Source organism: Kryptolebias marmoratus, linkage group LG22 (assembly GCF_001649575.2).
Source record: "Kryptolebias marmoratus isolate JLee-2015 linkage group LG22, ASM164957v2, whole genome shotgun sequence".
NCBI lineage: Eukaryota > Metazoa > Chordata > Actinopteri > Cyprinodontiformes > Rivulidae > Kryptolebias > Kryptolebias marmoratus.
In genome coordinates this window covers 21,621,355-21,649,037 of record NC_051451.1, presented here as the reverse complement: position 1 = coordinate 21,649,037, position 27,683 = coordinate 21,621,355, and the positions used below count along the sequence as shown (strand labels likewise).

General features: G+C 39.0%; 1 protein-coding gene across 4 annotated transcripts; it reads left to right on the top strand.

The window, feature by feature from the left end:
- The first annotated feature begins 106 nt into the window (after positions 1 to 106).
- On the top strand, positions 107 to 27,609 carry ptpn20 (protein tyrosine phosphatase non-receptor type 20). Of its 4 annotated transcripts, none has more exons than XM_017412926.3 (47): positions 107 to 314; positions 1,879 to 2,026; positions 2,207 to 2,370; positions 3,691 to 3,756; positions 3,850 to 4,029; positions 4,210 to 4,285; positions 5,664 to 5,744; positions 5,925 to 6,000; positions 6,170 to 6,323; positions 6,650 to 6,721; positions 6,910 to 7,084; positions 7,239 to 7,374; positions 7,496 to 7,634; positions 7,731 to 7,883; positions 8,121 to 8,306; positions 9,192 to 9,354; positions 9,434 to 9,689; positions 9,788 to 9,867; positions 10,053 to 10,130; positions 10,256 to 10,363; positions 10,501 to 10,617; positions 10,737 to 10,945; positions 11,964 to 12,065; positions 12,394 to 12,487; positions 12,982 to 13,067; positions 13,399 to 13,570; positions 14,066 to 14,277; positions 14,709 to 14,807; positions 14,892 to 15,403; positions 15,749 to 16,358; positions 16,897 to 17,067; positions 17,172 to 17,346; positions 17,436 to 17,646; positions 17,749 to 17,786; positions 18,024 to 18,110; positions 18,792 to 18,853; positions 19,054 to 19,215; positions 19,310 to 19,559; positions 19,739 to 19,845; positions 19,991 to 20,073; positions 20,578 to 20,711; positions 20,808 to 20,956; positions 21,903 to 21,993; positions 23,410 to 23,744; positions 23,830 to 24,045; positions 25,452 to 25,514; positions 25,618 to 27,609. In XM_017412926.3, the coding sequence occupies exons 2-47, from the start codon at positions 1,903 to 1,905 to the stop codon at positions 25,726 to 25,728; spliced, it is 7,125 nt and encodes a 2,374-aa protein (XP_017268415.1). In that variant the 5' UTR covers positions 107 to 314; positions 1,879 to 1,902; the 3' UTR covers positions 25,729 to 27,609. The 4 variants fall into 4 exon arrangements, with proteins under 4 accessions (XP_017268415.1, XP_017268418.2, XP_037829342.1 ...); XM_017412929.3 differs by having other exon boundaries at positions 3,850 to 4,104; XM_037973414.1 differs by lacking the exons at positions 19,991 to 20,073; positions 21,903 to 21,993; positions 23,410 to 23,744; ... (1 more) ...; positions 25,452 to 25,514; positions 25,618 to 27,609 and having other exon boundaries at positions 3,850 to 4,104; positions 20,808 to 20,942.
- Positions 27,610 to 27,683: the final 74 nt, after the last annotated feature.

Below are 27,683 nucleotides of genomic sequence, written 5' to 3'. Positions count from 1 at the left end.
GACCTGTCGCTGTCAAACCTCCATGTTAATCCAATCAAGTGTTTAAAGGCGAGAAGCTAAGAATAGCGTCGATTCACTGTAACCATAAAAAAAGGGAAAAGTTTCAGATCTTCAGATTGTGAGAAGGGAAACGGAGCAAATGATTCGGGCACCATGTACAGTTCATGTCATTGATGGATCACCTGCCAGAAGCGAGCAGCGTTTACTGCGAGGACATCACAGCAGCACTGCGATGATCACAGAGATTACTTTGGATCTGTGCTGGGAGATCTGAGCAGAACCAGACCGATAACACAGGTTACATATGCTGCCAGGTAATTTCCTACGCGCCTCATCGCCTTCGACTCACTGTTTTTGCTCATAGTTCGCCCAGTTCCTGTGGATGTGTTTATATTTAGATTGTTTTGTTCTGTTGCTTAACTGGAGATTTGAGATGAAATGAGATAGGCCCGTGCTCAGTTTTCACAGGACTGCAAATAATATTAAAACAACAGCACGACAGAGCCTTTCTAAACTAAAAACATTTGTATGACAAGAGAGGAGATGCTTGAGGCTGCTTACATAAACTGTTGTAGCAGTTTTGCATCATGGGCTTTTATTGTCACCTTGTCAGAAAGAAGTATGAGACCTATATAGGAGGCATGTTGTCCTAATTTACCCAGAATACACAAACTTTTTCTGCCTGCCTTTACATCATCATCTTTTTTTAGAGATTAAAATATTTTCTAATAGTTAATTAGTTGCATGTTCCAAACATGGTGAACTGGAAAATGTTTGAGTCACTCAAACATACAGATATGATTTTTGCAGTTTCTGAATCATTTGTGACTATCACATCGGGGGTGTCAGGTTATTATTTGAAAGAAAAATGTGTCACCTTAGATAGGTTTGAACTGGAATGATTTTTTTTAGTGCTCATTTATAAGAAATAGAGAGACAACAGAGGTCACACTTGGTCATAACATCCAAAGTTTTATAGACAAGACAGCTTCTTCTCACGTTTTTTTAATATAAATTCTGCAGCGCACAGTTTTCCTGTCAGCATATGAGATAAATGGCTTTGCATCTTTAAAAATCATGGCCTGGTTTTTGTAAACAGACCACTCTATGAGGAAGCACAGCTGCTGAAGTTTTGTTCAGGACTGGGTGGGTGCATGGGAGCACCTGGCATGCTTCCTACTTCCTTCTTCGATTACTTCCACGTCATAACAAAACAGTGTTATGCAGGCAAGATTTTACATTTCTCTTTATTGCTATCACTATGTATGATTGCAGTTTGATTAGTGATGTGCATATTTGTTTTATTTGTCCTCATGTGTAATCTTAAGCCTTGGAGGAGTTTAGTTTAGGAGAGGGATTATTTCCATCCGAATGTACTTGTATCAGAAGGAGCAAGCCTATTATATAGGTCTGAAAGATTCAGATCAACACATATCTCATCTAGGTTTCACAAACTACAGCAGGAAGTTTGACTTAATTTGAGTTCCTGCATGTTTGCATTTATGTTTTTCATTCTCATCTTTTCTCAGGCTGTTCAAACTTCACAGTGTTGTGGTCACTTGTGCCCTTTTTTGACAAATTTAAAAAATCCTAATCTCAGATTTTGCAATTATAAAATAAATGATCTGTGTGCATTTATAAAGTTTATACATATACTATCAACTTGAGTTAAATAGCTTTTTTTTCCAGCTCAAACACATTCATCACTACGATACTTTTCAATGTTAGGTTCTTATCTATTTACCTACTTAAATCCAGTTAGGGACTTTTGAACATTTCTAATTTCCTATCTTCAGGTGCATGTCTTGAAGAAAAACTAAATGGCTGAATTTTGATTTGCCCCTTTGTGTGTTTTGTGTTTCCTGTGAGCATTTCCAGGTGTGTGTGTGGAATGTGGGCAGAATGAGCAGCACATTTGTCACATTAGCTGAAGTCCTGGAGGCTCGAGGGGGACCTCTTCTGGAGGAGGAGGTCTGGTCCCTGCTGCTGGGTGCTGCAGAGTGTTTAATGGATGTCTCTTATAAGGGTAAAGCATTCCTGATTGCCCCCATCATTGCTGACTCACACACTGTTTTAATGCTGCGACAATTACATATTTTTAGAGTTCTCTTGCCATCTTTTAGTTTCACTCGGAGAGACTTTACTATGGAACAGTTGTAACATCATTGTGCACATTAAATTATATGGATTTCTCTCGTTTTTTCAGGTCACAACAATATGTGCAATATCATAAGCCCCACCTCCTTGCTGCTGTCAGCCACTGGTACCTTAGCATTTAAGAACTGTGGCCTATCAGATGAGGTATCTGCCTTTGCTGCTCCAGAGATGCTGCAGGACCGTGCCGGCTCAACAAAACCTGCCACAGATAGGGTCAGTCAATGGGTCCTAATACCTTAAGTAAAAGATAATGTTAATGACAAGCTTCTAGTAACAATATTTTAGCTCATATGGCTTCTTTTTATTGGGAACCTTCCATACGACAGAGAGCTGAATTGATTATCTAGTCAGTGCTGTCATAAACTGATGTCTTTTTCCTGTGAGTGCAAAATCTCAGAACATCAGGAACTGAAGGTCAACTAAAGCCTAAACACACCATCTAGTGGCTAAAATAGGCAGCCTTAGTTTTGAAAAATAAGGTTTAAAATTACCAACTAAATTACAGTTATGGGTAAAATAAATTATGATATGCCAAACTTATGATTAGGTTTAAGTAATATTCTCTCACACTAGCTTTAAAGACAACAAAACAACAACAATGATATTTAAACCCCAAATATACAGAAATTTGAGAATGTCACTGAATGGAGAAACAAAATTCTCTAAAATCATTAAGACAAGTACTGATTATACAGAAAGATTGCAGTTCCTATGAATAGATTAAAAATATGATAAAAACGGCTCAAAACAATAAAAATACGTGTGACTACCAAGATAAATGAAATGATGTAAACATATTTTAAAAAACCTGACTGATTAAAGTCTGTAAGTTGTTGTTCCTTTTTAGTGAGCAACTTAAAATCTCAATACTAAACTGAGACTGAAACACCTGCAAGAAATCTTTTCTTCACAGGAGAAGCTTAGTGTCAGATATTTGGTAAAACTCAGCAAAACTTTCAAAGAACATTTGGATCATTTATGTGTTATAATTTTTAATGCAAACATTAGCATTTCCACATGCACATTCAACTAATATTCTAAAAAATGTCAGGTCTGCATGCAAAATGATGAACTTACACAACTCTAAACTTTAATAACCTCAGATATTTGCAGATAATTGAAATTATTTTAGACGGACAAAGAACAGTACAATCTGTTTCAAATACATCACATCTAATTTTCTTGTTTTCTTGTTTGGTTCATACAGTAAGGAAAGTAACTGTAATTTGTGTAATAATTCAGTCTACATATTTTTGGGGGGGAGGATTAGCTTGATCTTTCAGTCTACAATATTAGATTTATGATAGTTTTTTGGTGATATGTATTGTCACATCTCTTTAGCATACCTCCATACTTGAAACACTTTTCCCACAAATATACTATAGCTGTAACTATATAAAATAATTGAAAGAGAATATAATGCATATTGTTTGTCCAACAAATGTTATTAAGAGTAAACAGTTTTATTTCAGAATTAGCTCTCTGTGTTTTAGTCTGCCAGTTTGTTCTCAAGCAGTTCATTTTGTCACACAGATGCTGGTGTATTCACTGGGAATGACTCTCTACTGGTCAGTTGATTTCCAACTACCTCCAAATCAGGTGGGAGCACCTGAAAATAGACCCCAAGCAATGTTTTAGTACCCCAGACCCCCACCTCAGCCATTTAAATTTATTTTTCTCTCTCATCGTCAGCCAGTCCAGTTGAGTGACCATCTGAACAGCCTCCTCCTCAGCATGTGTGAGGACCTGGCTCACCGCAGGCTAAATCTCATCTCCATCCTGGAAGCCTGCGAATCCCAACACAAAGCCTCCACCCTGATGCCCCCTGCCAAAGTCATTAAACAACTTGTGGAGGAGGTTTTTCATGAATCAGTGAGTCGTAGATATCTACCGACAGCATGTTCCTCCCTGTTGGCATTAGAGCTTCTCTGCAGACCGTGTTATACAGTATGTGTCAAAAATTAAAGCTGAATCACATCTGCATTATGACAAACATCAAATCAAATTGGAACGGTTGTGAACAGCAGCTTGTTTTCTCTCTCTGTCTTTCAGATGGACCATAGTTCTCTGCCAGACAGCAACATCCCTCTGAGTGGCAGGAGCCAGATGATCAGGGAGAGACTTCATAGTGAGCATGAATGCTAAATACACTGGAGTAGATTTTCAGTCATGACAATCCAAATTGATTAAATAAAAGGCAACACTTTTTTCTTGAAAAAAGAAAAGAATAGAAAAAAAGAAACAAAAGAAGTCTAGTTGAAGTCAAAGTTCTCATGAACAATCTGTGACTGGAAATACAAATCAGATCAAAATTATCGAATGAGAAAAAAAACCTCTGAGCTCAAATCCTTAAAATGTATTTACATGCCCTTTTGTATCCGTCTTGGGTGAGTTATTGCAAGTGGTCAGCTCTGACTGAGAGCATTCACACTTGGCAGTTAAATGTGTACCCCAAAACATGTTTAGATCCGATGTCAGTTCCCTACTCTGTATGAAGATACAGACACAGCCACACCATACAGTGAACAACAAACGAGACATCAGTAGGTCTGTAAAAAGTAATATACATTAAGGCATCTGAACTATATAAATTTGACATTAATGTGGTTCAGAGCTATTTTAATCACTTTTTTATTTTTTTGATAGGCTTAATAAAATAATAAACTCAACATGGGAGAAATATAATAACATGATTAAAAGTGCTCATTGAAATCTGTAAAATCAAGCAAAAAAGGATGTCCTGAACTTTATGAAATGCTGCAGTTTGAAAGAGTTTACTTCAGTAGTTTTCTGAATATAGTGGGTTGCAATTATCAAATACAGGCATGCACTCAGTGTAAACAAAGCATAATTTGCTTAACAAATCTGAGCATAAATATGTACCAGTACATCAAAATTGCTAAACTTCTCTAACCCAAACAGCTCTGTTATGGACCTAGTCTGGACTTTAGTTTAGGTGTTCTGAGTGAAAACATTTTTAATACACATTTAGGCTGTTCACTCCAATATTTAGAACTATTCTGATGGAATCTGATACCTTAAGACAGATTGAAATACCAGGTCTGAACAGGGTTTTATGTTTGCATTAGGCTATCAAGATTTAAACCAGTATAACTGATTTAGTTATAAGTTTAATAAAATCAACTCCATCTATGATTCTGAGATGTTTGACAAAAAAAAGCTAAACCTGAAATATTTGTTCTAAAAAAGTCACTGATTTGCTGTCTATTCTCACAACTAAATTTAGTAATTATCATCTACATATTTACAGATAGAAGTTTCCATCATCTTTATTTTGACTCAAGACATTATAGAGGTCAACAGGATTAAAATCTTAACCTAAAGCAAGCCCAGGATTAAGCTGCAGTGAGAGCCAATAATCAGGTACAGAGAGAGGAGGATGCTCCAGGCTAAACCCGTCCAAACATCTCAGAGTCTTAGAGGAGCACAGAATGACGGAAATGAAACCTCTTTCTGTCATTTTTCATCTCCCACCTGTCTGACAGGAAAAAGAGGGCCATTATCAGACTTCAGTGAAGGAAGTGCTGAGGGAAGAAGGTACTCAACGGACTCTGATTCAAAATCAGGTACACACAGGACGAAAAGAAATATCACGAGTCGACTGCAAGTTTGTTGTCTATTTCCAATAAATGTTTGGCTTGTGTGTGTATATAACTCTTGAAATACAAGCAGAATTTTCACCAATATTTTTCAGCCATAACATCTATCTGTATTGAAGTAATACAGTTTTTTTTCCTTTGGTGTAGGGAGTTTACCTCAAAGACCTTGGAGACAAAGACCACGAAGCTCTCCCACAATGTTATACCAGTCTTCATTAGAGAGGCATGTACCTCCATGACATTGTAACATAAATAAATTTATGCCCTCCTCATTTTTCCCTCCCTTATCAGCTGTGATGACTTTGAAAGGAAATGACATTGTTTGACTTTCCAACTTGTCCGCACAGCTTTTACTCAACCTGTCCGTTCTTTCTGTGCCACGCCACCATCAGACTCCCTCGCAGGGCGCATCGCAGGGACAGCAACTGCAGCTGGCTTGGTAGGAGCCCCCACCACGACTTCTCTCCCAAGACATCAGGCAGATCCCACAGTCCGTCCATCACCTTTAGTGAGTCCTCACTCAGCCTGAGCCAGAGAAAAGCTAAGGTAAGATCAGGAGCTATTTCACGTGTGCTCAGTGACCCGGATATTTATTGCCCACCAGTAAAAGACGGGGGATAATGGGAGATTTTTTGTATCTTTGTATGAACATGAATGTGTTTGTGTTATTATCTAACTGTCTGTCTGCAAAATATCTCATAAACCATTGGACAGGTTTGAATAAACTCAAAAAATCATCATTGGATGTTCATCTATGTATTTAATACAGATGAAAGGCAGACTAAAATAAGCAAAGCTTTTGGAGACAAGAAAACATTTAAATGTTCAGTTGCAAAAAAAAATTTTTACAGAAAATTTCTTTTTTTTTCCAGGTGTTGGGTCCTGAGTTCATCAGAATGCCAGATGAGCAGCAAATTCTGCTTGAGCTTCCAGGATCTATTGTGGTAAATTATTGATTTCAAGTCATTTTCCTTCTTTTTTCTATCTGCTCCCAATCAATGTCTGTTTTTTCACTATACTTGTATTTGTTTTTCTTGCATGTTGAACTGTCTGTTTGTGTTATTGCACGCTCCTCTTAGTGTGTCTCTTGTTGTTTTATATGCATGCATATCTCTGTGTTTGCACACCACAGTCCAGAAAGGGCCATTCAAGTTTGTCTCAGAGAGAAGTGACTGTAGTGATGGCTAACGGACAGTGCGTGGTTGTTCGCTGTGACATTAAATCCAGAGCGAGAGATGTGTTTGACATGGTGGTGGCTCACGCAAACTTGGTGGAGCACTTTTACTTTGGTCTTTCCTTCTTAGATGGTAAGAGGACATGCTGTGTGGGACTTCATTTGTTTTGACTTCACCACAGTTTAAAAAAACATTCCAAATCAAAATTTGTTTGCATGGTTATCTAGTGATAGTATTAGTTAGGAAAAACTGACTTTAAAACGGGTTTTTTATTACATTTTTGCAGATGATGAATATTTCTTTTTGGATCACGAAACCAAAATCTCCAAAGTTGCTCCGGACAGTTGGAAAAAAGGGCAGATGTTCTCCTTTTTGGTGTATCTTCGGGTCAAATTTTTTGTTGATGATATCACTTTTGTTCTGTAAGTGCAGCTTTGGTCTGGTGATTTACTTGTACTCTGTGCAGTAAAATCCATTTTACATATGGATCACCTGTGGAGGCTTTTGTGTTAATCTATTTGTTTTTATTTCCCCACCGTGTAGACACAGACTGACTCGTCACCAGTATTACTTACAGCTTCGTAAGGATATCATCGAAGACAGACTTTACTGTAACGAGGAGACAGGCTTATTCCTGGCTGCTCTCGCACTGCAGGCTGAGTTTGGTGATTACATGCCGGAGGTATACGAAAGATATTCACATTTTATATTTCAAAATCACCATCATGTGTCAGTGGGCACTACGACAACATGCTTGATTGCGTTTTTGTTTATCCAGTTGTACGGTAAGGACTATTACCAGCCAGAGCATTATGTGTCAAAGAGGATGTTGGAGAAGCTTGCCCTTCCCAGTATCAGGGAGGAGTTGCCAAGACTACATGCAAGCCATGCACATTTACTGCCAGAAGAGGCAGAAACTGAGTTCCTAAAGGTAATCAAACATCCAAACAAAAAAGCGTTGCATACCAAGATTTATGTAGTTTTCACATTAAGCTTCATCTTGCAAACTCATACAATTGTGTGAAGTTTGTCTTGGTACTTCTGGTTACTTTTAATGATTGTTAATTAAACAGCTGTGCATTGTGTAGGAGTTGAAACACATGGCTATTTTATAAAATGTAATGCATATGTTCCTTCACAGTTAATCTTAAAAATGTGTGCCCTTCAGATTGTCCAGCAGTTACCTGAGTACGGGGTGATGTTCCACCGTGTGGGGAGAGAGAAAAGGCCACTGATTGGAGAGTTAGTTTTGGGAGTCTGTGCCAAAGGGATCATCGTGTACGAGACAAAGAACCACATGCGAACTGTCACCAGGCGCTTCTTATGGAGGGAAACAGATTCCATATCCACTGGGGTAAAACAAAATCATTTATTTTTATTTGTCATTAAGTAATTTGTGAAAGAGCCAATAAAATCTAATAATTTACAAATCATTTAAAGTTGGGACAGGGTTATGTCTACTGTTGTGTTGCAAAACCATTTATTTTAACATTTTTTCTTTAGGAACCAAGGAGGCCAAATGCTGTGTTTTTATTTATGTCAACTTCTCATCTGTTCAAGGTCTTTTTTGCAGTTTGTTAAGTTGTTGTGTTTTGTAATGCTCAAAATAGGCTCATGGCAGTTTTTTAGTAGGTGATTTGTTTAAAAAACTGAGTTGTAGTTCAGCAAGAACAGCGTTATGCCTTCACAAATGTATAAGTTACTCATGATGAATGCTGGGTTGTAAACTGTTAACTTGTAACAATTCAGATGGTTCCTCTTCTGTTTAGCTTGGAGGAGATTTTGGTTTTAAAATAAGGGACATTAAAAATTTGTTTTCAGCCTGGTTCTTTATGATGGAGATTTAGATTCTTTAATTTTAGATTCTTTAATTCCTTTTATATTGTTATTATTATTATTTGCTGAATTGCCCATAAAGCCTTTCAGAGTGGTAAGAGTCCCTCCTCACCTTTACTTTTAAGTTTCTCTTGAGCTCTCTTTTTATAGCCAATTATTTTTCTCGACCTGTTAGTTGTGCTGTGGTCCATCGGGTGTTTTTGTTGCACTATACAACATGGAGCATATTATATCTGTTTTATTTTAATTAGATGTAATGTTGAAGATGATTTGTATGTAATTAGCTTCTGTTTCTGTTGTTATATTTTCATCAGAATCCCAGATTTTTAGGAAATAGGGTTTTGTTGGTTATTTACCACTGAAGATCAGAGTAAATGCCTATTACTTTCTGTCTGTCTTTCAGCGACGTAAATTGGTTATAGAATGTGGTGGGCCCAGTGGGAAAAAGCACAGCTTTGTGACAGAAAGCTCAAAAATAGCCCAGTACCTCCTGAACCTCTGCTCAGCTCAGCACAAGTTTCACAGCGAGATGACGTCACGACAGCTTAACCACACCATGATACCTGGTGAGAAAACTTGGTTCGACATCGATGACATGTTGAAGAAGAACATGAACAATGACACAACTTTTCTTTGTTTCTCCAGATGAAAGCATCTCTGCCTACAGAGCTCGAAATATGAGCCTGAAGCGAATTTCTTGCTCAGAGGGGATGTTGAACCATGTAGGTTTGACACCTGGTCACCCAGACTCCCTCTCCAAGTCTTGCGACGACCTTACTGCCAAACTGGAAGCTCGACTTCGCCAACAGAGAGAGATGAGGAGGGAGATGAGCAGAGACCTGAACAAAGAGCTGCCTGAAACAAGAGACCTCAGGGACATGAAGGAGCAACAGTGTTGGAGGTAGCGCCTGAGTGATGATGATAATGATGATAAGATTAATCTTCTTATCAGCGAAACATTGGGATGTAACTTAATGTAACCTTGCAAATGTGTTGTAGCACTCCAGAGACTATTCCCAGAAGGCTGTCCAGTGTCTCACTACAGAAACAAGACTCTGACGCCTCATCATCCTTAAGAGGTGACCATATTTAACTCATACATGACGACACAGGACAATCACAGGGCAGATTAATAATAAATCAAGTGTTTTAGTTTGAATCCCCCATGTCATATAAGCAATTACCTTTAATGAGTTTTTAAACGTATTTTGTAGAGTGGCTTATCTGTCTTCCAGTTAATTTTTTTTTGTTTGTCTTTCTCTAGTTGATACACCAACGCGGACCCCACCAGAGAGGGAAATAGTTTGTGTGACGTTGAAGAAAGATTCCAAACTGGGTTTTGGTGAGTTCATTTAGATGCACTCAGTGTGAGTTTAATGTAATGTTAAAAAGCTAGAATGCCTCTTAGTGGAACTTAACCTTATTCAGGAGACATTCAGCTTCACATTCTGTCCGGCTGTGTTGCAGGGTTTGTGATAGTGGGAGAGGACAATACAGGAAAACTTGACCTTGGGATCTTCATTGCATCTATTGTGCCTGATGGACCTGCAGATAAAGATGGAAGAATCAAACCTGGTAGGAAGCATGGAAACTGGAGCTGGAAGCATCTGCCTCACTGTTTCTATGCATGCATATCAAAATCATTTCATTGCCAGAGATGGAGGCTACATTATAACAACCAAGTATTTTGTGATGACTTGGTGAATTTCCAGGTGGACGCCTCATCTCTCTAAACAAAACTAGTTTGGAAGGAGTGACATTCAGTGATGCTGCTGCCATCTTACAGAACAGCCCTGAAGAGGTGGAGCTCATTGTGTCCCAGCCTAAACGTAAGAGCTGCTTTATGGTTCCTCCTTTCTGTTCATGTCCCCCTGCTAGATCATTACTTTGTGTACTGGTGATAAATACAGCCTCCATAAACGGTTTGTGATGACTGTTTTCCTGTCAGATTCGCTGAAGGACAGACAGGGTTCTTTAAGTCAAAGTACTCTCGGTTTGTCACTGGAGAGGAGCTTTGGGTCGCAGACCACCCTGAGTGGCACGGAGTTCCGTCCACTCATAGAGGAGCTGGAGGAGGCCATCACACTGTCCAACATGGCAACCCCAAAACAGAACAGGAGGCTTCACATTCCTGTGGTTCGAATACATGATGCTCAGGTAGGAACCTGTGTTCCACTGACAGTCATTCAGTCAGAGAATCAGTTAGTATCAGGTCAACCAGAACTGATTCTTAAACTGATTAAGATCTCAGATTGATGGGATACAGCTTGTCGTCATCATCCTCTTGCATTACAAAGAACCCTCTGTCATTTTGTAAGCGTCAGGTTATTTTTCCACTTTTATAAAGTTTTTTGTCACTCTGTGTTTGTTTAAATGCTGCCAGGGATTTGTTTACTCAACATAGCAATTCTTTGCAAATATCCATTGTTTTAACCTGTAGTTGGATACATTATTTTTCTCATATATTTGTTTGTTTAGTTATTTATTTAACATATGAATCAAAGCATTGGGAAATGAGTTCGAAAATAAATTAATTTCCTTGAGTTTGGAAATAAAAAAAATTGTGAATGTAGGGAAATTAAATACCTGGTAAGCAAAAGGAGACTGTGCATTAAATACCAGCCCTAAAGGCAGTAAATAAGTCAAATGTACAGCAAATGCATAAAAAAGACATTGAAAGTAAAATGTCTGTATTGCCAAAATTTGCACACTTACAGAAAATTAAAATAACAATATTGTATTGTTTAAATAATTTTACATAAAAAATGACTTTGTAAACATAAATGTCAATCATTTTAAAATCAGGTAAACTTATAAAATAAAATAATTTAAAAAATTTTAATAAACTTTTAGCTGATTTACTGTTCAACATCACTGTAATCATAGTTCATAAATTATTAACCTATTTTAGTTTTGATGCTTTAAATGACACAGATGTTATAAAAGGACAAACAGCCGTTCCTGTACTTTGCGTATACCTTATTATCATTCAATTTGTATGGAGTAATTATAAATATACTCACAAGAAAATTACTTTTGAGCTCTGTCTAAACACAAATGCTAAAACATTTTGTTTCTTCTGCATCTTTACTTGCAGATGTTCACCGCACACTCTCCTTCTTATCAGTTTAGAGTAAAAAGTGTTGTTTGTTTTCTCTTCTTGCCCTTTATTTAGGATGTCTGTCCAAAGTCTCCATCCATCTTCAGCCTTAAAACAGGAGAGCGTTTTAGTGTGGAGTTGAAGAAAAGCAGTGGTAGCCTTGGAATGAGTGTTGCTGTGAGTGACTTTGTTTCTTTTTACTTAAGAGTTTCTACCTTGTATTTTCTCTCTGTAAGAAATAGGTTCTTTTTTTACTTTTTACAGCAGTTTTAAGTAAAGGGACCAGTGCTTTAGGTCATGTTGACAAATCACATGGTTAGGAAGCCTTAGTGACATCACTGCCCTACTACCAATTTAGAGGACTTAAAGGTAAAGGCCTATAAGTAGCAGACTAGACAACATTGAAACTCTGATCCCTGCATGCTGAATGAGTGTGAATACTTTAGAATCGTTTGAGCTCTGTGACACTGATTAATTAAGTTTTTGCAATTTTTGCTTCCATAAGGGTGGGATAAACACTCGTGTGCAGAATGGAGGCATTTACATCAAGAGTCTGGTGCCTGGAGGTGCTGCTGAACAGGACGGGCGCATTCAGATCGGTAATTTCACCAATATGTTGTCTAAAATTATTACTATTAAAGAAAGCACATCAGACTGTAATTCTGTAATGGTTTTAATTGTTCATATTTTAAATGAAAAACAATTCTTTAATATCATTTACATAATGCCCAAGAGTTCTGATGAATGGATTGTATCAAAGGTTTTCACTTAGTTCAAGATTCAGTTCTATTTTTTTCCTACTTGAGACGACGCATAATTTTCAACATTATTAAAAGAAAGAAAAACATTTTGGTCATGTTGCTTTGTTAGAATTTCCTTGAATTTATACATTGTAAGATTAATGGTTATTTTTGAGGTTGGATTTTGTTTCCTGCTTGGATGAAAGCGCACCACTGTGTCTGCATGCTTCATGTTTCAATGAGCAGGAACGATTTTCAGATTTGTTGTCAAGCCCATCAACCAACACTCTCCCAAACCATTTACATGTTGATGTTGCTAATTATGATGAGCTTTGTGTTTGTGCATATGACAGGTGACAGACTGCTGGAAGTTGATGGCTCGAACCTGAGGGGAGTGACTCACCAGCAGGCTGTTGAGTGCCTGAAGAGGACTGGGGAGGTATATGCAAAAAAAATGCATACACATACACATTTACACATGTTAAAACGCAATGAAATGCACTGATGTTCTCATTTGTTGTCCATTCAGAAAAAAACACTTTAAACTACATATTTTCATGTAAAATATCTATTTATTTTGTAAGATTTAATGCTTCAGGTCCTTTCTTCTGCTTTTTTTTCTATTTTTATTCTTATATTACTTATTTATTTCAGTTATCTAAGCTTTGAAGTACAACAAAAAGCCGACATTGCACATTATTCTCTGCATCTGTCATGATGTACTTTACACATTTAAAGGGAATTTATGAGTGTCTATCGATTTTCCAAAGGTGGTGAACCTGCTGCTGGAAAGGGAGCCCACAGTAGTCATGGAGCCCAGACCCGACTCACCCCGCCCCCCCTTGATCCACAGTTCATCATACACACAGCCCCCAAGGACTGAAGTCTCCATGGAAACGACCTTGAGTGGTCGAGCCAAGGACTACAGCTTTGTAACGAATGGTGAGAGGAAAGAGGAACGGGCACATACAGTCAAAAAAGGCAGGCCGTGTTATGCAGACATACACACATGCACACACACACACCTACACACATATAGGGCCCAGAGGTGAATGTGACTCATCTGACAGCTACATTGTGGTCGCTGTCAGAGTCATCCAGGACTGATGCTGCCTCAGTCCCTCGAGACAAAACGCATTGAGACCTTGAAGCTGCCTGTTTGCTGGCCGAGTTCAGTTAAAAGGACACTTCCTTACCTTTATATCTTTACCAAGCTTCTCTATTTTTGTCAAAAGAATTATTTAAAAAGTATGGGGCAAAATGCAAAAATTAATTCTCAAGAGTTTGCAAAATCAAAGATCTAAATTTTCTAATACCTGAAATTAGTGCATGTGTTTTAATCACAAGTTACTAAATTCCAGCACATTAAACAGATTCAAGATTAAACAAGGCATGTTTAATCCTCCGAAATTCTCTTTTGCCTCCTCTCTCTCCTAGAAAATACCCATGAAGTGGTTCTGAAGAAGAGCTTGTCTGGCCTCGGCTTCAGCTTCTACATTTCACAGCTGTGCTCAGGGGCTGACCGAGGCAGCGTGGTCCGCATCAAACGTCTGTTTCCGGGTCAGCCGGCTCAAGAAAGTGGCCTGCTGCGAGAGGGGGACGTCATTTTGTCTGTCAACAAAGAGCGAGTGAAAGACCTGTCCTACCAGGTTGAGTTTGCATAGTTTAACTCATAACTGTGTGTGTTGTGTCACTGTTTTAGTCTCTCAGTTGAAATGTGGACATAAATTTAGATGTGCAATGTTTAAAAACCAGCAATATTTTCATGATAATATTAATACAATCTAATTCACTTGTTGGTTAAAATGAATGGGCTGGATAGTGGATTAGCAACACCAGTGGCCCTGTTCTTTTAGGATCTTGAACGCGTCACAGGTTCACTAATTCTTTAATCTTGTATTGCTGAAAATAGCACTCTAGTTGTGTCACACTGTTAGTGTTCTTTAATCTTTTCTGCACTGCCAATGATCTACAGCACAATGGCATTATCATCCCTGCTTTTAAATCTTTGATATTTATAATGTGTGGATTATGAGCCTGTTTGAAGTAGTACTCATTACCCTTTTCTGTTTTGTCTCAGAGGGTTTTGTTTCTCTTACGTGGGGCCCCGTCTGAAGTTCATCTGTTGATCTGCCGACCTTCTCCGGGAGTACTTTATGATGTAGATGATAACACACTGGTAAGATAACAACTAAAAGATGTATAAGTCTCAAGGCAGGCAGATTTTCAGAATGACTGGCCTACCTTTTCTCTGACTCTGTAGAGTCCTGCACCTCTGCGTGAGATTCGATCCAGATCTCTAGACATCCGACTCGGAGAGGACTATAGCCAACTCCTTAAGTCTCCAAATGAAGTCAACGTATGTGCGCTGATGGTGCCCCCCACTAAAGAAGAGAATCTGACCAACATAGCGGAGAATACTCCAGAACCCACAGCTTCGCCACCCCCAGAGAGACAAAGGAGTCCAGAGGGCGAAGCGCAGACCCATGAGAGTTTTCCATCTCCTCCTCGCACACCCCCCTCACCAACATCACCCACATCCCCTCCGTCACCAGTCTCACCAGCCTCACCTGCATCGCCAGCATCACCCGCCTCACCCATGTCTGCTTCTCCACCAGCTTCAGCAGAGCCGCAACCAGCTGCTGAGAAACCAGAGGAAGGAGAAACTCAGAGGAGGGAAAAGGAAGGAGAAGAGGAGGCTGCTGCGACACTGAGCGCAGCTGTGATGCTTATGGATGTTTACCCTAAAACCGCCTCTAAACCTGTATATACCAGGTGTTCTATAACACACACACACACACTAGAAAAATATTACATACTAAACATTTGTTTATTATTCTTTCACTGTTCACCTAAATAATACTGTGCAAAAGTCTTGAGTCAGCCACCCTATCAAATTCCAAAAAAGAAAATGTTAAAAAGACCTTCAGGAACCTTGGAAAAATATTGATTAAAAACATTTTAAAACACTACAAGAAGATCTGCATCATTAAAAATAAAATATAAAGTAATTTTTAAAACATTGATGCATTTTAAGTTTTTGGACTGCCATACTAAAGATTGAAAAGTGAAATGTTAATTAAACTACTCTACGTACAATATTTTGTTTGTTTTTTGCAGTGGAGTTAGAGAGGAGGCAGATGGAAGTGTGACCTACTGCCTTATGGGAAATGGACTGACGATTGTGGCAGATGAAGAATACCTGACTATCAGCTCCACTCTGGAGGCCCCTGTCAGCCCACCATCCAACAACACACCAACAACCAACCTAGAAGCTCTTGACTCTCAAACCTCCAACAGCTTTCAGGCTCCCAACCTCAACCCTCACGTCCCCACCACCACCGTCTCATCCCGTAACTTCTCATCAGACACCCCAACCACTTGCTCGTTGACCCACCCGTCTCAGCCGCTCACAACACAACCACCGAAAAACAAGCACCACCCGATCCAGCAGGGGCTTCTTCCAAGTCACTACAAAGCCATGTCCAAGAACAAGCGGCCTAGTGTGCCTCCCCCTCAACCTCCACCAGTAACCCCCATCACAGCCCAGGTTATCTCCTCAGTGCCTCCATGTGCTGGTGCACCCGCTCCAACGCTGCCAACCTCAGTGCTGCCCTCACCTGCCCAGATGCCACCACAGCTGAGAAAAGAACTGGAGAGGAAACTAAGGGAGTACGATGATGATGACGATGACGATTTGGACGAAGAGGAAAAAGAGAGTCGGAGAAAGGCAAGTTAGTTTTTTTTAATTTTGGGGTCAGTTTTTTCAACTTTATGCGAAAAAAAAAAAAGACTTCAGCGGAGCTTTGCTTGTCTCCCTGTTTGACAGCAAGTTATAACAGTATCAAAAAAAATTAGGTGAAATGTTTGCGTTGAGCAAAAGAAACAGTTGTTAGAACTTTGAAAGAGACGATGATACAGATGAAGGCAGCACGTCAAATCAAAGGAATATTCATTCATCCATCCATCCATCCAGCCGTACATCCAGCCATCCATACATACATCCACACATCCAGCCATCCATACATACATACATCTTCTATACCTGCTTGATCCTGTGCAGGATTATGAAGAGTTGTTGTTTATCTCCAGCTGTCACTGGGCTATAGTATATGTTTTTGTTTTGTTTGTTTGTTTTTGCGGTGATATTAGTAATAGTAGTAACTTGATAATCAGTTGTATGCGTCTGAACTTGTAATCAGAAGTTGTTATTTTCTTTTACTTTTGAAATAAGGTGGATATACATATGTGTTGTTTCTACTTGACAGGGTAGGATTAAAGAGTTTGAGCTTACTGTGGTTCTGACCAAGTCCAGGAGTGGAAGCTTTGGGTTCACCATCACTCGAAGCAAACTGGACAATTGCTACTACATACAGGACATTCTGGACAACCCAGCCAGGGCAGATGGACGACTCAGGGCTGGAGACAGGCTCATCACTGTACGCACCAAAACACATGCCTGAACATTTTTGTCAAAAGTCCTTCTGGTTAATGGATGTGTGCCCTTTCTGATGCTCTGTCATGCTCTGTCATGTTCTGTCAGGTGAATGGGCATGACGTTACCAGCGTGGCAGACGATGTTGCCATGACAATTCTCAGGTCATCTCCGAGAAGACTGAGTATGACACTCGGCAGAGCGGTCAGTAACCTTGTGGCTCCACCTCCCTGTGACAGTCTACCTGATGTCGTTCTCCACAAGACGCCCTCAGGACAACTGGGTGGGACCTTGATCTTATTTCATTTTAAACACACTTGTGACATGAAATCAGTTTTATTCAAATGTGTCTTTGTGTGCGTCCCTCGCTAGGAATAAAGCTGACAGGTGGTATTGGCAGCAAATGGCAGGGCATCTATTGTTTGGAGGTGGTGCCAGGCTCCCCGGCCAGCGAGGAAGGCAGCGTCCAACCCAATGACAAGATCCTGTACATCTGTGGCAGGTGCACCCTGGGAATGACCTTAGAAGATGCAGTCAAAGCCTGTGAGATCGCTCCTCGTAAGGTTAAACTAAAAATTATCAGGTATTTATCCTTTTTGTCTGGAAAGGTAAATAGACACTAATGTTCTTTTTGTATTTTGAATTTCTCAATGACTCAGTTTTTTTGTTTTTTAATTTGTCACAGAGAAGACCACCCAGTTACTCCTAGGGCTAAGTGGAATGGTAAGTTTTAAATACTTTAATTGGCTAACATATCCATATACAAGATCATTTGGTTGTTATGCATTGATGGACAGCCTGGAAACTAGATATGTTTGTGCTGACCTGAACAGCGACAATTAGAGCTCAATCATTACCAGAAAACTTAAGCATTCTGGGAAGCAAGGTAATGACTTGTCTGTGCATGTTGTTGCAGAAGAATAGTTTTCTTCTTTTTTCCAAGAAGCTTTCTTTCAACAGGCCTCTTTGACTGGAAAAAGGACAAGAAGTTTTTTGCTCGATTTGAAGAGTCTGCCTCCCCTGAGAGAAAGTCGTCTGCTGAAAATAGTGAGTTTTTTTATTTTATTCTCATTTTACCTCCTTCAAAATGTATGTATTGACATCATAAATGGGTTCTCTTCGCTCCTTTACTTATGGTTCCTTTGTCCATGCAAAGTCAGGGTCCTATGCTGACAGAAAGGTCTCTCTTTGCTATTATGTGTGTGTGTGAGAGAGAGAGAAAGAGAGAGAGAGATCTCAGTGCTGACAGACAGATCCTGGGCTCTTGCTGTAAGATTAATAATTAGCAAGCCTCTGGCCCTCCACTGGTGTATTAGACTGCAAAGCCAAAGGCATCACGCACACACTCGTTAGGACCCATACAGGCGGTGGTCTATAGAGCAGGAAGCTCAGTTGCCTGGCGACAGGACATAGAGCATTAAAGGACAGGGCACAGGGGTCGCTCTAAAAAGATCAGCCTTGTTCATCTGTCCTAGAGAAGACACATCCATCAACACTTCTTTTGAAAATGGGCGAAGAGGTGCAAGGTTGGTGTGTGTTTTACTGTTTTACTGGCTGAAAATGATCAGACTGATGAGTTCCGGTGGGATGTTCCAGCCAAACTCAAACCACTTTCACTTATTTAGCTTTTACTGCCTTTATTGCTATTTCCAGAAAACATGATTAGAAGTGATGTATAAGAATTTTTGTCTATGTGTTGACTTGATTTATAATTTTATTGTTTTTCAGCTGAAGCAGTGTGTAGGACTCCTGGGAGGTTCAGATGTCTCTCTCTCAGCCAAGAACAGGATGTAAGTTTCTGAACACTTTCAGTTTTGTCACCACGGTCACTTTTCTAAAACATGCACTTCTTTAATTTTTTTTTTTTTTTGAAACCTCGATTGAGAAATAAAAAAGCTCTGAAACATGAGTCTACTCCATAACAGTCTGCAAGTGCATTCTCTTCTAGAAGTTACTGTCAGCAGTATTGTCAACATATATGTCCCTGTAGAGTTGTATCATGCAAGTGGAATTCAAAAAACCAGAAGGCGGAGGTCTTGGCTTTGCTTTGGTTGGTGGAACTAATGGCAGCATGCTCAGAGTGAGGGATATCTGCTCTGGTGGACTAGCCGAGCAGGACGGCCGTCTGAAAGTGGGGGATATTCTTTTAGAGGTAATTGGCAATCAAATGTTATTACAGGTTTTGGGGTTTTTTTTTTAGTTTTTTTGCAACAGTGATTAACTGATTCTCAATGTTTTCATACCAGGTGAATGGTGTGATTGTGTCTGGGTTGAGCCACAGTAAGGTGGTGGATATTCTGCGTAAAGCTGAGGGAACGGTCCAGCTCACCATCTGCAGAGACATTTTGCCCCTGAAATATTCTGAGTCTCCCACCCCCCCGAACATGTCTGTTTATACGGAAGCTATTTTAGCGGAGCAGCCTGCTCACATGTCCAGCCGTGATACCTGTTCCACACCTGATGGCATGCTGAATAGACCAGTTGAGCATCCTCCTGGTAAGATATCCATAAACATTTTATATTCATATCATATGCTCTTGCAAAAACACAAAATCCTTTAAATTGTTAGTCTGGGCAAGATGAAACAAACCACAAATGCAATATTGTGTTATTAGGCAGCATTTTGAATTTTGATAAAAGTTTGCATGTATTCAGAGCTACAATTGCTATTTTAGAGGCGCCCTCAGATCCTGCGGTTAATGAAACAGAAGTTATCCTTACCCCACCACCTCCTCCACCTCACAGAGTGACTGTTGTGAGAGATAAGACTTCGACAGAAGAGGTAGCACACTTTTTAACTACAGCGCCATAATTTGACATAGCTATTTGTTTAAATTAGATCATGCTCCATGACTCTTTACTAACATCCACTAACATATTGCTCCTCCTGTCTGTTGCTTTCTCTGGCTGCTTGTCTGTGGGGACAGGAGAGTTGTAATAACACCCCCTCTCATCAAGCTTGCTGCCCATCCCTCAATGTCACTGACATGTTGCATGGAGCCACTGACAGGTATTAACATCTTGAACTTGTCTCCTCCTGTAATGTCTCTGTTTCCTCTCCTCTTTCCCTTCTCCACCACCTTCTTCTGCTTCCTCCAATTGTTTGGTATGCTGGAGTTCGACTTTTAACCACAGGGAGGCAGCAGAGAGCAAATAATGACATCTAGTTCTCTAAAAAACAATACTGTCGGGTGCTGATGTTTGTATTCTGGATATATATAGTGTTTGATTTTGTTTTGTTTTTTTAGTTTATAAAACAATTTTTCTTGGTATAGTTTAGTGACTAAGAATAGTTTGTTAAAATGTACTGAATTTACATTTAGCTGTATTTAAATAGAAGACATACTGTCATCAATATTAAAGTCTGGTAACATTTTTTACCAGGAATGTTTTAGCATCCTGTGAAAAAGTCACAATTTAAGAAAGCTCAGCATTGTGTAAAATTAGGTTTCTCTGCTAAGAAGTAAAATAAAAAATGGTTTGGTGTCACAGTTTCTCCTTCTGGTTTTCTCAGAAAACAAATTGTGACCAAACTTTTGGACCAGTCCTGCAAAGATGTCCGGAAAACCCAGTCAGATGGTTGGAGCAGCGAGGAAGATGACGACGTATTTGATGCAACAAGTCAGGAAGTGTCCTCTCCCCAAACAGGTGCTTATAGTCATCTTTCTTTACCGTTTTTTTTATGTGTCCGAGCAAAACTTCTATTTAGAGGAAAAATACAAGTCAAGATGCTCTGTTCCTCAGGACCGCCGCTAGTATCGGAGGAGGAGCTGGCCAGTTTAGCGCTCATTACTCCCCCCAGGACCAGTCAGTATTCAGGCTTCAGGGTCAAAGCTCTCATACAGATTCTGCAGCATCAACTGGACCAGCAGGAACTGATCAAAGAATTCATGGTGAGTGTGTGCTGCAGACAAAACTGGGTCAGATACAGATTTATCAAAAGTTGTCTTCAGAATTTCCCATTCACCCTATACCTAACTGTCCTGCATTAGTCTCCACATCAGAACTATACAGATGAGGTTAATAAATGTAAAATATACAAACACAGAGAGGCTATTTCATTGTTCCTCAGGGATATATTTGGTTTAGAACAGCAGTTCAAAGAACATAATGTAAGAACACAAGACACAAGATATTAGTAGCAACCTGCCCAAATTCAACCACAGAAATGTATTTGTTTAAAGATTCCATTGGAGTATCAGTAGTAATAAATAAATAAATAAATATGATACAGCACTAGAGTTTGGTTGATTGATTAAGTGTATTTATTGCATTTGGAACAAATTAAAATTTATATCTATTGCACTTTACACTTATAGCTTATACTGTACCTCTGACCAGACAGATGAGAGAGGAGCAGATTCTCTCATAAAAGATGGTACTGATGACTAAAATCGACCTCCTTATTACTTGTCTTTTACAAAGTTTTGGCAAAGACATTTGCTGTTGGCCAGTTGTCATCTTGCCATTTTCACAATAAACTATATAGAATTTTTGTTACCATATCAAGAGTCAAGACAAAGGGTCAAGTCTGTGTGAACTAGGGGTGTAGACGGTGCTCCAACACTCCCTGATGAAAAAGGACATGCAAAAACATAGTAAAAGGATGACTAAAAATAAAGTCAAAACTAATTTCATTATTGCTATATATGTTTAAATACCAGTAATATTTCCAGATTTATTTTTAAAGTCTGTATTTGTCTCACCCATTTTTACACATGCTCACAACCCCCAACTAAAACACATTCCCATGTTATGCAAAGGGTTAATATAGCCACAACACACAATCTGTAAAACCTGACATTCTTATTTTGCTGAGTTTACTGTTGTTTGTTGCAGGCTCTGGAGCATCTGAAGCCTTCTGACAACTGTTTGGTGGGAAAAGCTCCTGAGAACAGAGATAAGAACCGCTACAGAGACATCCTACCCTGTAAGACTTTTACTTTTCATGGAAGGGCTTTTTTCTATTTTCGTTATGTTGAGGGGAGGTTAAAGATTGCATGGATTAGATGCTCAGAGACTTTGCATTTAGAAGACAGCATGTTGATGCTTTTCATTTAATTAGTTAAAGCTGACTGTACAATTTTACTGAAGAAAGTGAATATGTTTATTTACGGCGCCTAAGTAAATTGTGCACAAAGAGTCAATAATTCACTGGTGCTTCACTTGCAGTATAATTTTCCCTCACCCTGCCAAGTATGTGACCATGATGATCCGTGCAATTATCCAGGATTTATATCTTTAATAAATGAAGGAGGAAATGATTCAACAAGCTGCATATTCGTTAGAAATTACAGGGAGGCGATGCAAAAAGATTAGATGAAATGAAAAACCTCCTTTGTGTTTGTGCGTGTTATTCTCTCAGAAATGACCCCAGGAATCTTCCTAATGTAAACCCAGCTGCCAGACACACAAAGCGCATGTGTGACATGTACAGAAGTGTTTTCTTCTCAAACCCTCGCAGTGTGTGGGGGTCAGAGGGGTCAGAGTTAAGACGAATGAGTGTGATAAAAAGAAAAGTGACCCCCAGTGGAATTATTACCACAGAACTCACCATATGCCTTGCAGCTTGTTACAAATGCTGTCTGCTTTAGGTTTTTGGGGTTTTTTGGAGGGGGGAGTAGCTTATTGTTCTAATGGAGAGTTTTTTTTTAAAGATGAGTATATTTCCAGTTTTGTGGCATTTGTTTGATCTCAGTCAATATTTGACTGTTTTCCTGATTGTTTCTAGTCAACATCTTTCTCCTCCTAAGCTATCTGCTGATCTGTTGGTATAAGGACGCTGACAGATGTAACTTTATGATGGCCTGGCGCCAAAAGGCCAAAGGCTGGTGCTAATGCAATTTGAGTGTGCTTGTGTGTCATGTTAGCAAAATATCTCATGAACCGCTTGATGATAGTAATCATTGGACAAACATGTAGTTCTGATTAATTTGGGGGTCAACCTATTTCAAGATGGCTGACACAGCTAATCAGTTTAGTAAACACAAAAATGGCTATAAGTCAGTCAGTTTTACAAATATTCAGCTAAAGTTTGGTCTTGCTTAAAACTTTGACATTAACTGTTCAAGTTTATCCTGTTTGCCTGTTAGCAAAATATCTCATGAACCACTGGATGGATTTTATTGAAACTATTTTCAAGATTTGATCGAAAAGGCTAAATATCTAGTTTTCAGGATAAGATTATCTTATATTAAAATTTTGATATGAAAGGCAGTGGGCGATATTCATTACTTCACAGAACATTAGGTCATTAATATAAATTATAAATTTAGGTAACGTTTTTTTCACACTTTAAATACACATTAATTTGAACAATCTTTGTGGGTTTTTATTCCTCCTGCAGATGACGAAACGCGTGTAGCCATCGGAGAGAACCAAGAGTACATCAATGCAAGTTACATCCGCATGCAAGCCGGAGCCACGGAGCTCTTCTACATCTCCTGCCAGGGGCCCCTGCCAACCACGGTTCAGGCCTTCTGGCAGATGATCTGGGAAAACAAATCCAACGTCATTTCTATGATGACCCAAGAAGTAGAACGGGGAAGAATCAAATGTCACAAGTATTGGCCAGAAAAGCTGGATGCACCTTTGAACATTGACAGGTACCAGCTTCACCTGGAGAATCAGCAGTTCCTGGAATACTTTCACATAAAGGTCATCCGCATGGTGGAAACAGAGGTAAAAAGAAAATTAACAAAAAGAACAATATTTGTTGTTGAATTATGAACTTTATTTGATTGAAAACTACAACTGATTGTTCCAGACTGGTGAGACCCACTTTGTTCATCACCTGAAGTTCACACACTGGCCCGACCACGGCGTGCCACACTGCTCAGAGCAGCTGGTTCGATTCATCCGCTACATGAGGGCCGTGCACCACAAGGGGCCGATCACTGTTCACTGCAGCGCTGGCATCGGACGGACAGGGGTCCTCATCTGTACCGACGTCATCCTTAAACTTATTGAAGATGACTTGCCTGTAAGTGGAAACCTGTTTTTTATTTTCATTTAAAAGTCAATATTTTGTCCTAATTCTGTAGTTGTAATGTTAGTACCTAAGATTAAAATATCCCAACAGTAGGACAACAACTATGACCATCAGTTTTTGTCCACACAGAATAAATCCGCCTAAAGCTGATCATTCTCTTGCATAATTTGGTTCATAAATCAATATTTGAAAAAATATTGGCCCAACTGCAGAAGTATTTTGTGTTTTCTGCTCATGTGCAAATGATTGCATCCTGTAATGGATGTAAACACAGCATCATTTATTAGCAGCACAAGTGTAGACTGTTAGTTGTCACTAAAATAATTCCTAAGATGTGGTCTTTGACTCAGATCAAATAAGATCACTGGGTCGTTTGTTATAAGCAAATTTCTATTTTCACATACAGTAAATGTCAAAGAACTTTAATCTTATGTTGAACTACATTTGGATGTTTTATTATTTTTATAGTATAAGGTCGCAAGACAGCATTCTTATGATCTTAAGACAGACTTGTGATAAAGCCTAACAAGTCAAAAATAATTGTGAAAACGTTTCAAGCTTACCAAACAGATGCTTTTATTTCTGCATGATATCACAATATCCTCACCATTTGATGATGTTATACTATTTTGCCCTCAGAGTCGAGGCAGGTAAAAATGTGAATGAAGACATGTCAGCAATAAAATTTGAGCAAAGCAGAAAATCAGAAAATAAGAACAGGAATAATAACATTCTGCTGCACAAACGGTTGAAGCAACAGGTAATGCATGTGTTCTCTTTGTGAGAGGTTGTCTCAGATTCATCCCACTAAATGAAGTACGCACACAGAGTTGGTGTTCTGATGATGTTTTCTTGTGACTTTCCAAATAAATTTATACAAATAGAGAATTTCCTCTTGTAGATAATTTCTTGTCTCCTGTTATGAAACATCTGTGCATCGTCCACAGGATTTTTCACAACCATGTCAAATGCAAAATTAAATCTAGTTAAAGTTGAGTCAGTCTGCTGTACACAGGAGGGAGAATGTGATGCAAGAAAGTTCTGTCTGAAAACTGCTGTGCTCTTTGAAAAGAAGCAAGTGGAAAGCAACATATACCTGCACACTTACTAAGTCTTCCACGTGCATTAAATGCACTGCTCGGTTTGCTGCTATGTTCTGTTATTCTCTCAGCATCCAGACATTTTATTGGGTGGCTGTGTGAAAATGTCTGGAACAAGTCAACAAGCAAACGCTGCAGACGTTCGCCTGCCCTCCTCATCGTCTTTAGGACATTTCATGGCTGCAGCACATGTGTAAAAACAGTTCTTGTTCATTTGTTTTGTGTATTGAAAATAAATGGAACCCGAGCTCGCAGTCACGCCTTAGTTGTTCCTAACAACTATCTGTCTGTCTTCAGATTAATGTGAGCGACATTGTGAAGGAGATGAGACTTCAGCGGCACGGGATGATTCAAACCAAGGTGAGTGCAGACAGAGCGGGTAAAAATGAAAGTTTAAGGTTTTTAAAACTAAATAAATAAAAGCTGGACATGTTTTTTTTTTTTTTTGTCCCTTTCATTCCAGGAACAGTATCTCTTCTGCTACAAAGTCTGGTTGGAGGTTTTACAGGGAATTTTACAGCTTCAAGGCAACCAGTGGCAACCAGAAAGTCCCAGAGACCACAAAGTAGTTTGAATGTTTCAGGGTCCAGCTCAGCTGCAGGAATCTGTAAAGCCCAGACAGCGTATGCTCAACAGTTTGTCACAGCAGAGTGATTCACAATTGAAACCTTTACCTTTGATGGTTGCTCCTTTAATCAGCTATAAAATCTGTTCATGTCTATTTTGCTACTATGAAAACTTTAATTTTTTTTTTGTGTCTCTTGTCTGCGTATGTCTTCTTGGTGCTTTAATTGTATCAGCTTAGATCACCGAGGTTATTTTGCCTTTCAGGTTTTAGTCAAATGCCTTCTGTTTAGTTTTTTTTTGTGTTTCTTTTAACTTGATTTATTATTTTCCTTATCATTTAAAATTCAGATTTCATTTATTTAACTCTTTTTTTTTACAGTGTGGAATGCAAAATCTGGTTACCTTTAGATCTTTTATTAACCAAAAGTGTCATGAAGGTGTAAAATCATCAAACCAAAGTTAGTGTTTGTTTGTCACATTAATGAGTAGCATCTGATTAAGCAATATGTTTTTGTTTTATTTAAGTGCATTTGTACCCAAGAGAAGGGGGCATTCGCTGTTAATTTTTATTTCATCATGTCGGGAAATGAAAAGAATCAAGTGCCTTGGAAAGACACACCCCACTGGCTCAACAATAAACCAGTAGTTGTAAGCAGTAGGGGGCAAAAAGCAAGAAACTGATTCAACAGCAACTGATGGTGGTTTGAATGTAAAGTTTTCAGTCTGTTCGGGGTCTGAGGCGAACATCTGGTTTCTCCAAACCCAGCAGGATTGCATCGCGTCTGCTGTGAGACACACGCTTCCCGTTGTTTTGATTTGTAGGTTCATTTTATACAAACCGCCATCATGATCATAGGGTTCAAGATGTAAATCCAAATACTATACTCTGATACAGATAAAGAATGATTCCTCGTAACAAATGTTTAACTAAAGGAATAAATTTTTCAATTCACTTTTACTAAAATTTGGACATGTTACCACAAAGTATCCAGATTTCTTTTGTAAACTGTACAAAACCAAATACAATCTAATGTAAAATGATCGATTGCTAGGCTTTTCAGTACAATTTACTAAACAATACCATCCTTTATCTGTATTCAACAGCTATTTTAATACAAACTCAGACAAAAATGCAAAAAAATATCACAACGTTTACAGAACTCCACCTCCACAGTCACAGATCAAAGTTGATTTATGGCTCATGGTTTGAACCTCAACTTTGGATGTCACTGCTTATGAGCTTTGTTCATTCAACTGCTAACAAACACACACACACACACACACACACACACACACACACCAGCTCCTTATTGCATGCAGACTTAAAAAGTACAGACATCCAAGCCTGCAGTTTGATCGAATTACTTGAACTTGATGAAAATATGGAATGTAACAAAGCAACTCTTTCCACGTGAAGGAGGATCAGAATGTCTTTTTTTCTTACCTGAGAACATTTTCCAAAGTGTTTGGAGCATGCTGGGTAGAATATGCTGTACTGTACTTTTGCCGTGTGGGTGGCTGTGCAGCGCTATCAGCCTCTGTGATGTGTATGTAACATCTCCTCACTCAGTGCTGGTTATCTGGTGTCCAGCAAAAGCTAACCCTCAGTTTTGTGCAACTTCTCCTTAAGATCCTGCTGATAAAACTTTCAGCCTCACATCTCGGAAACAATGAGGAAAAAAAAGCCCATTTTGCATTCATATGTGAAAATGCATCTTGTACAGTCAAAGCGAGTGCTTATGCAAAAAGCATTGTGAAATGTTGTAACCCTTAATTGCACAACTGCTTATTTATGCTAAATTAAAATCTTGTCACTGTTACCAGCCACTATGTAACCAATAACTGATGTAATACCTCTCTCTTTAATTAAAATCTATTCTGAAACTTGTTTGCGTGTTATAAAACACACTTTTACCCTCAACTCTTAACACACACACCATAACTCAAGTTAAACAACAGAAC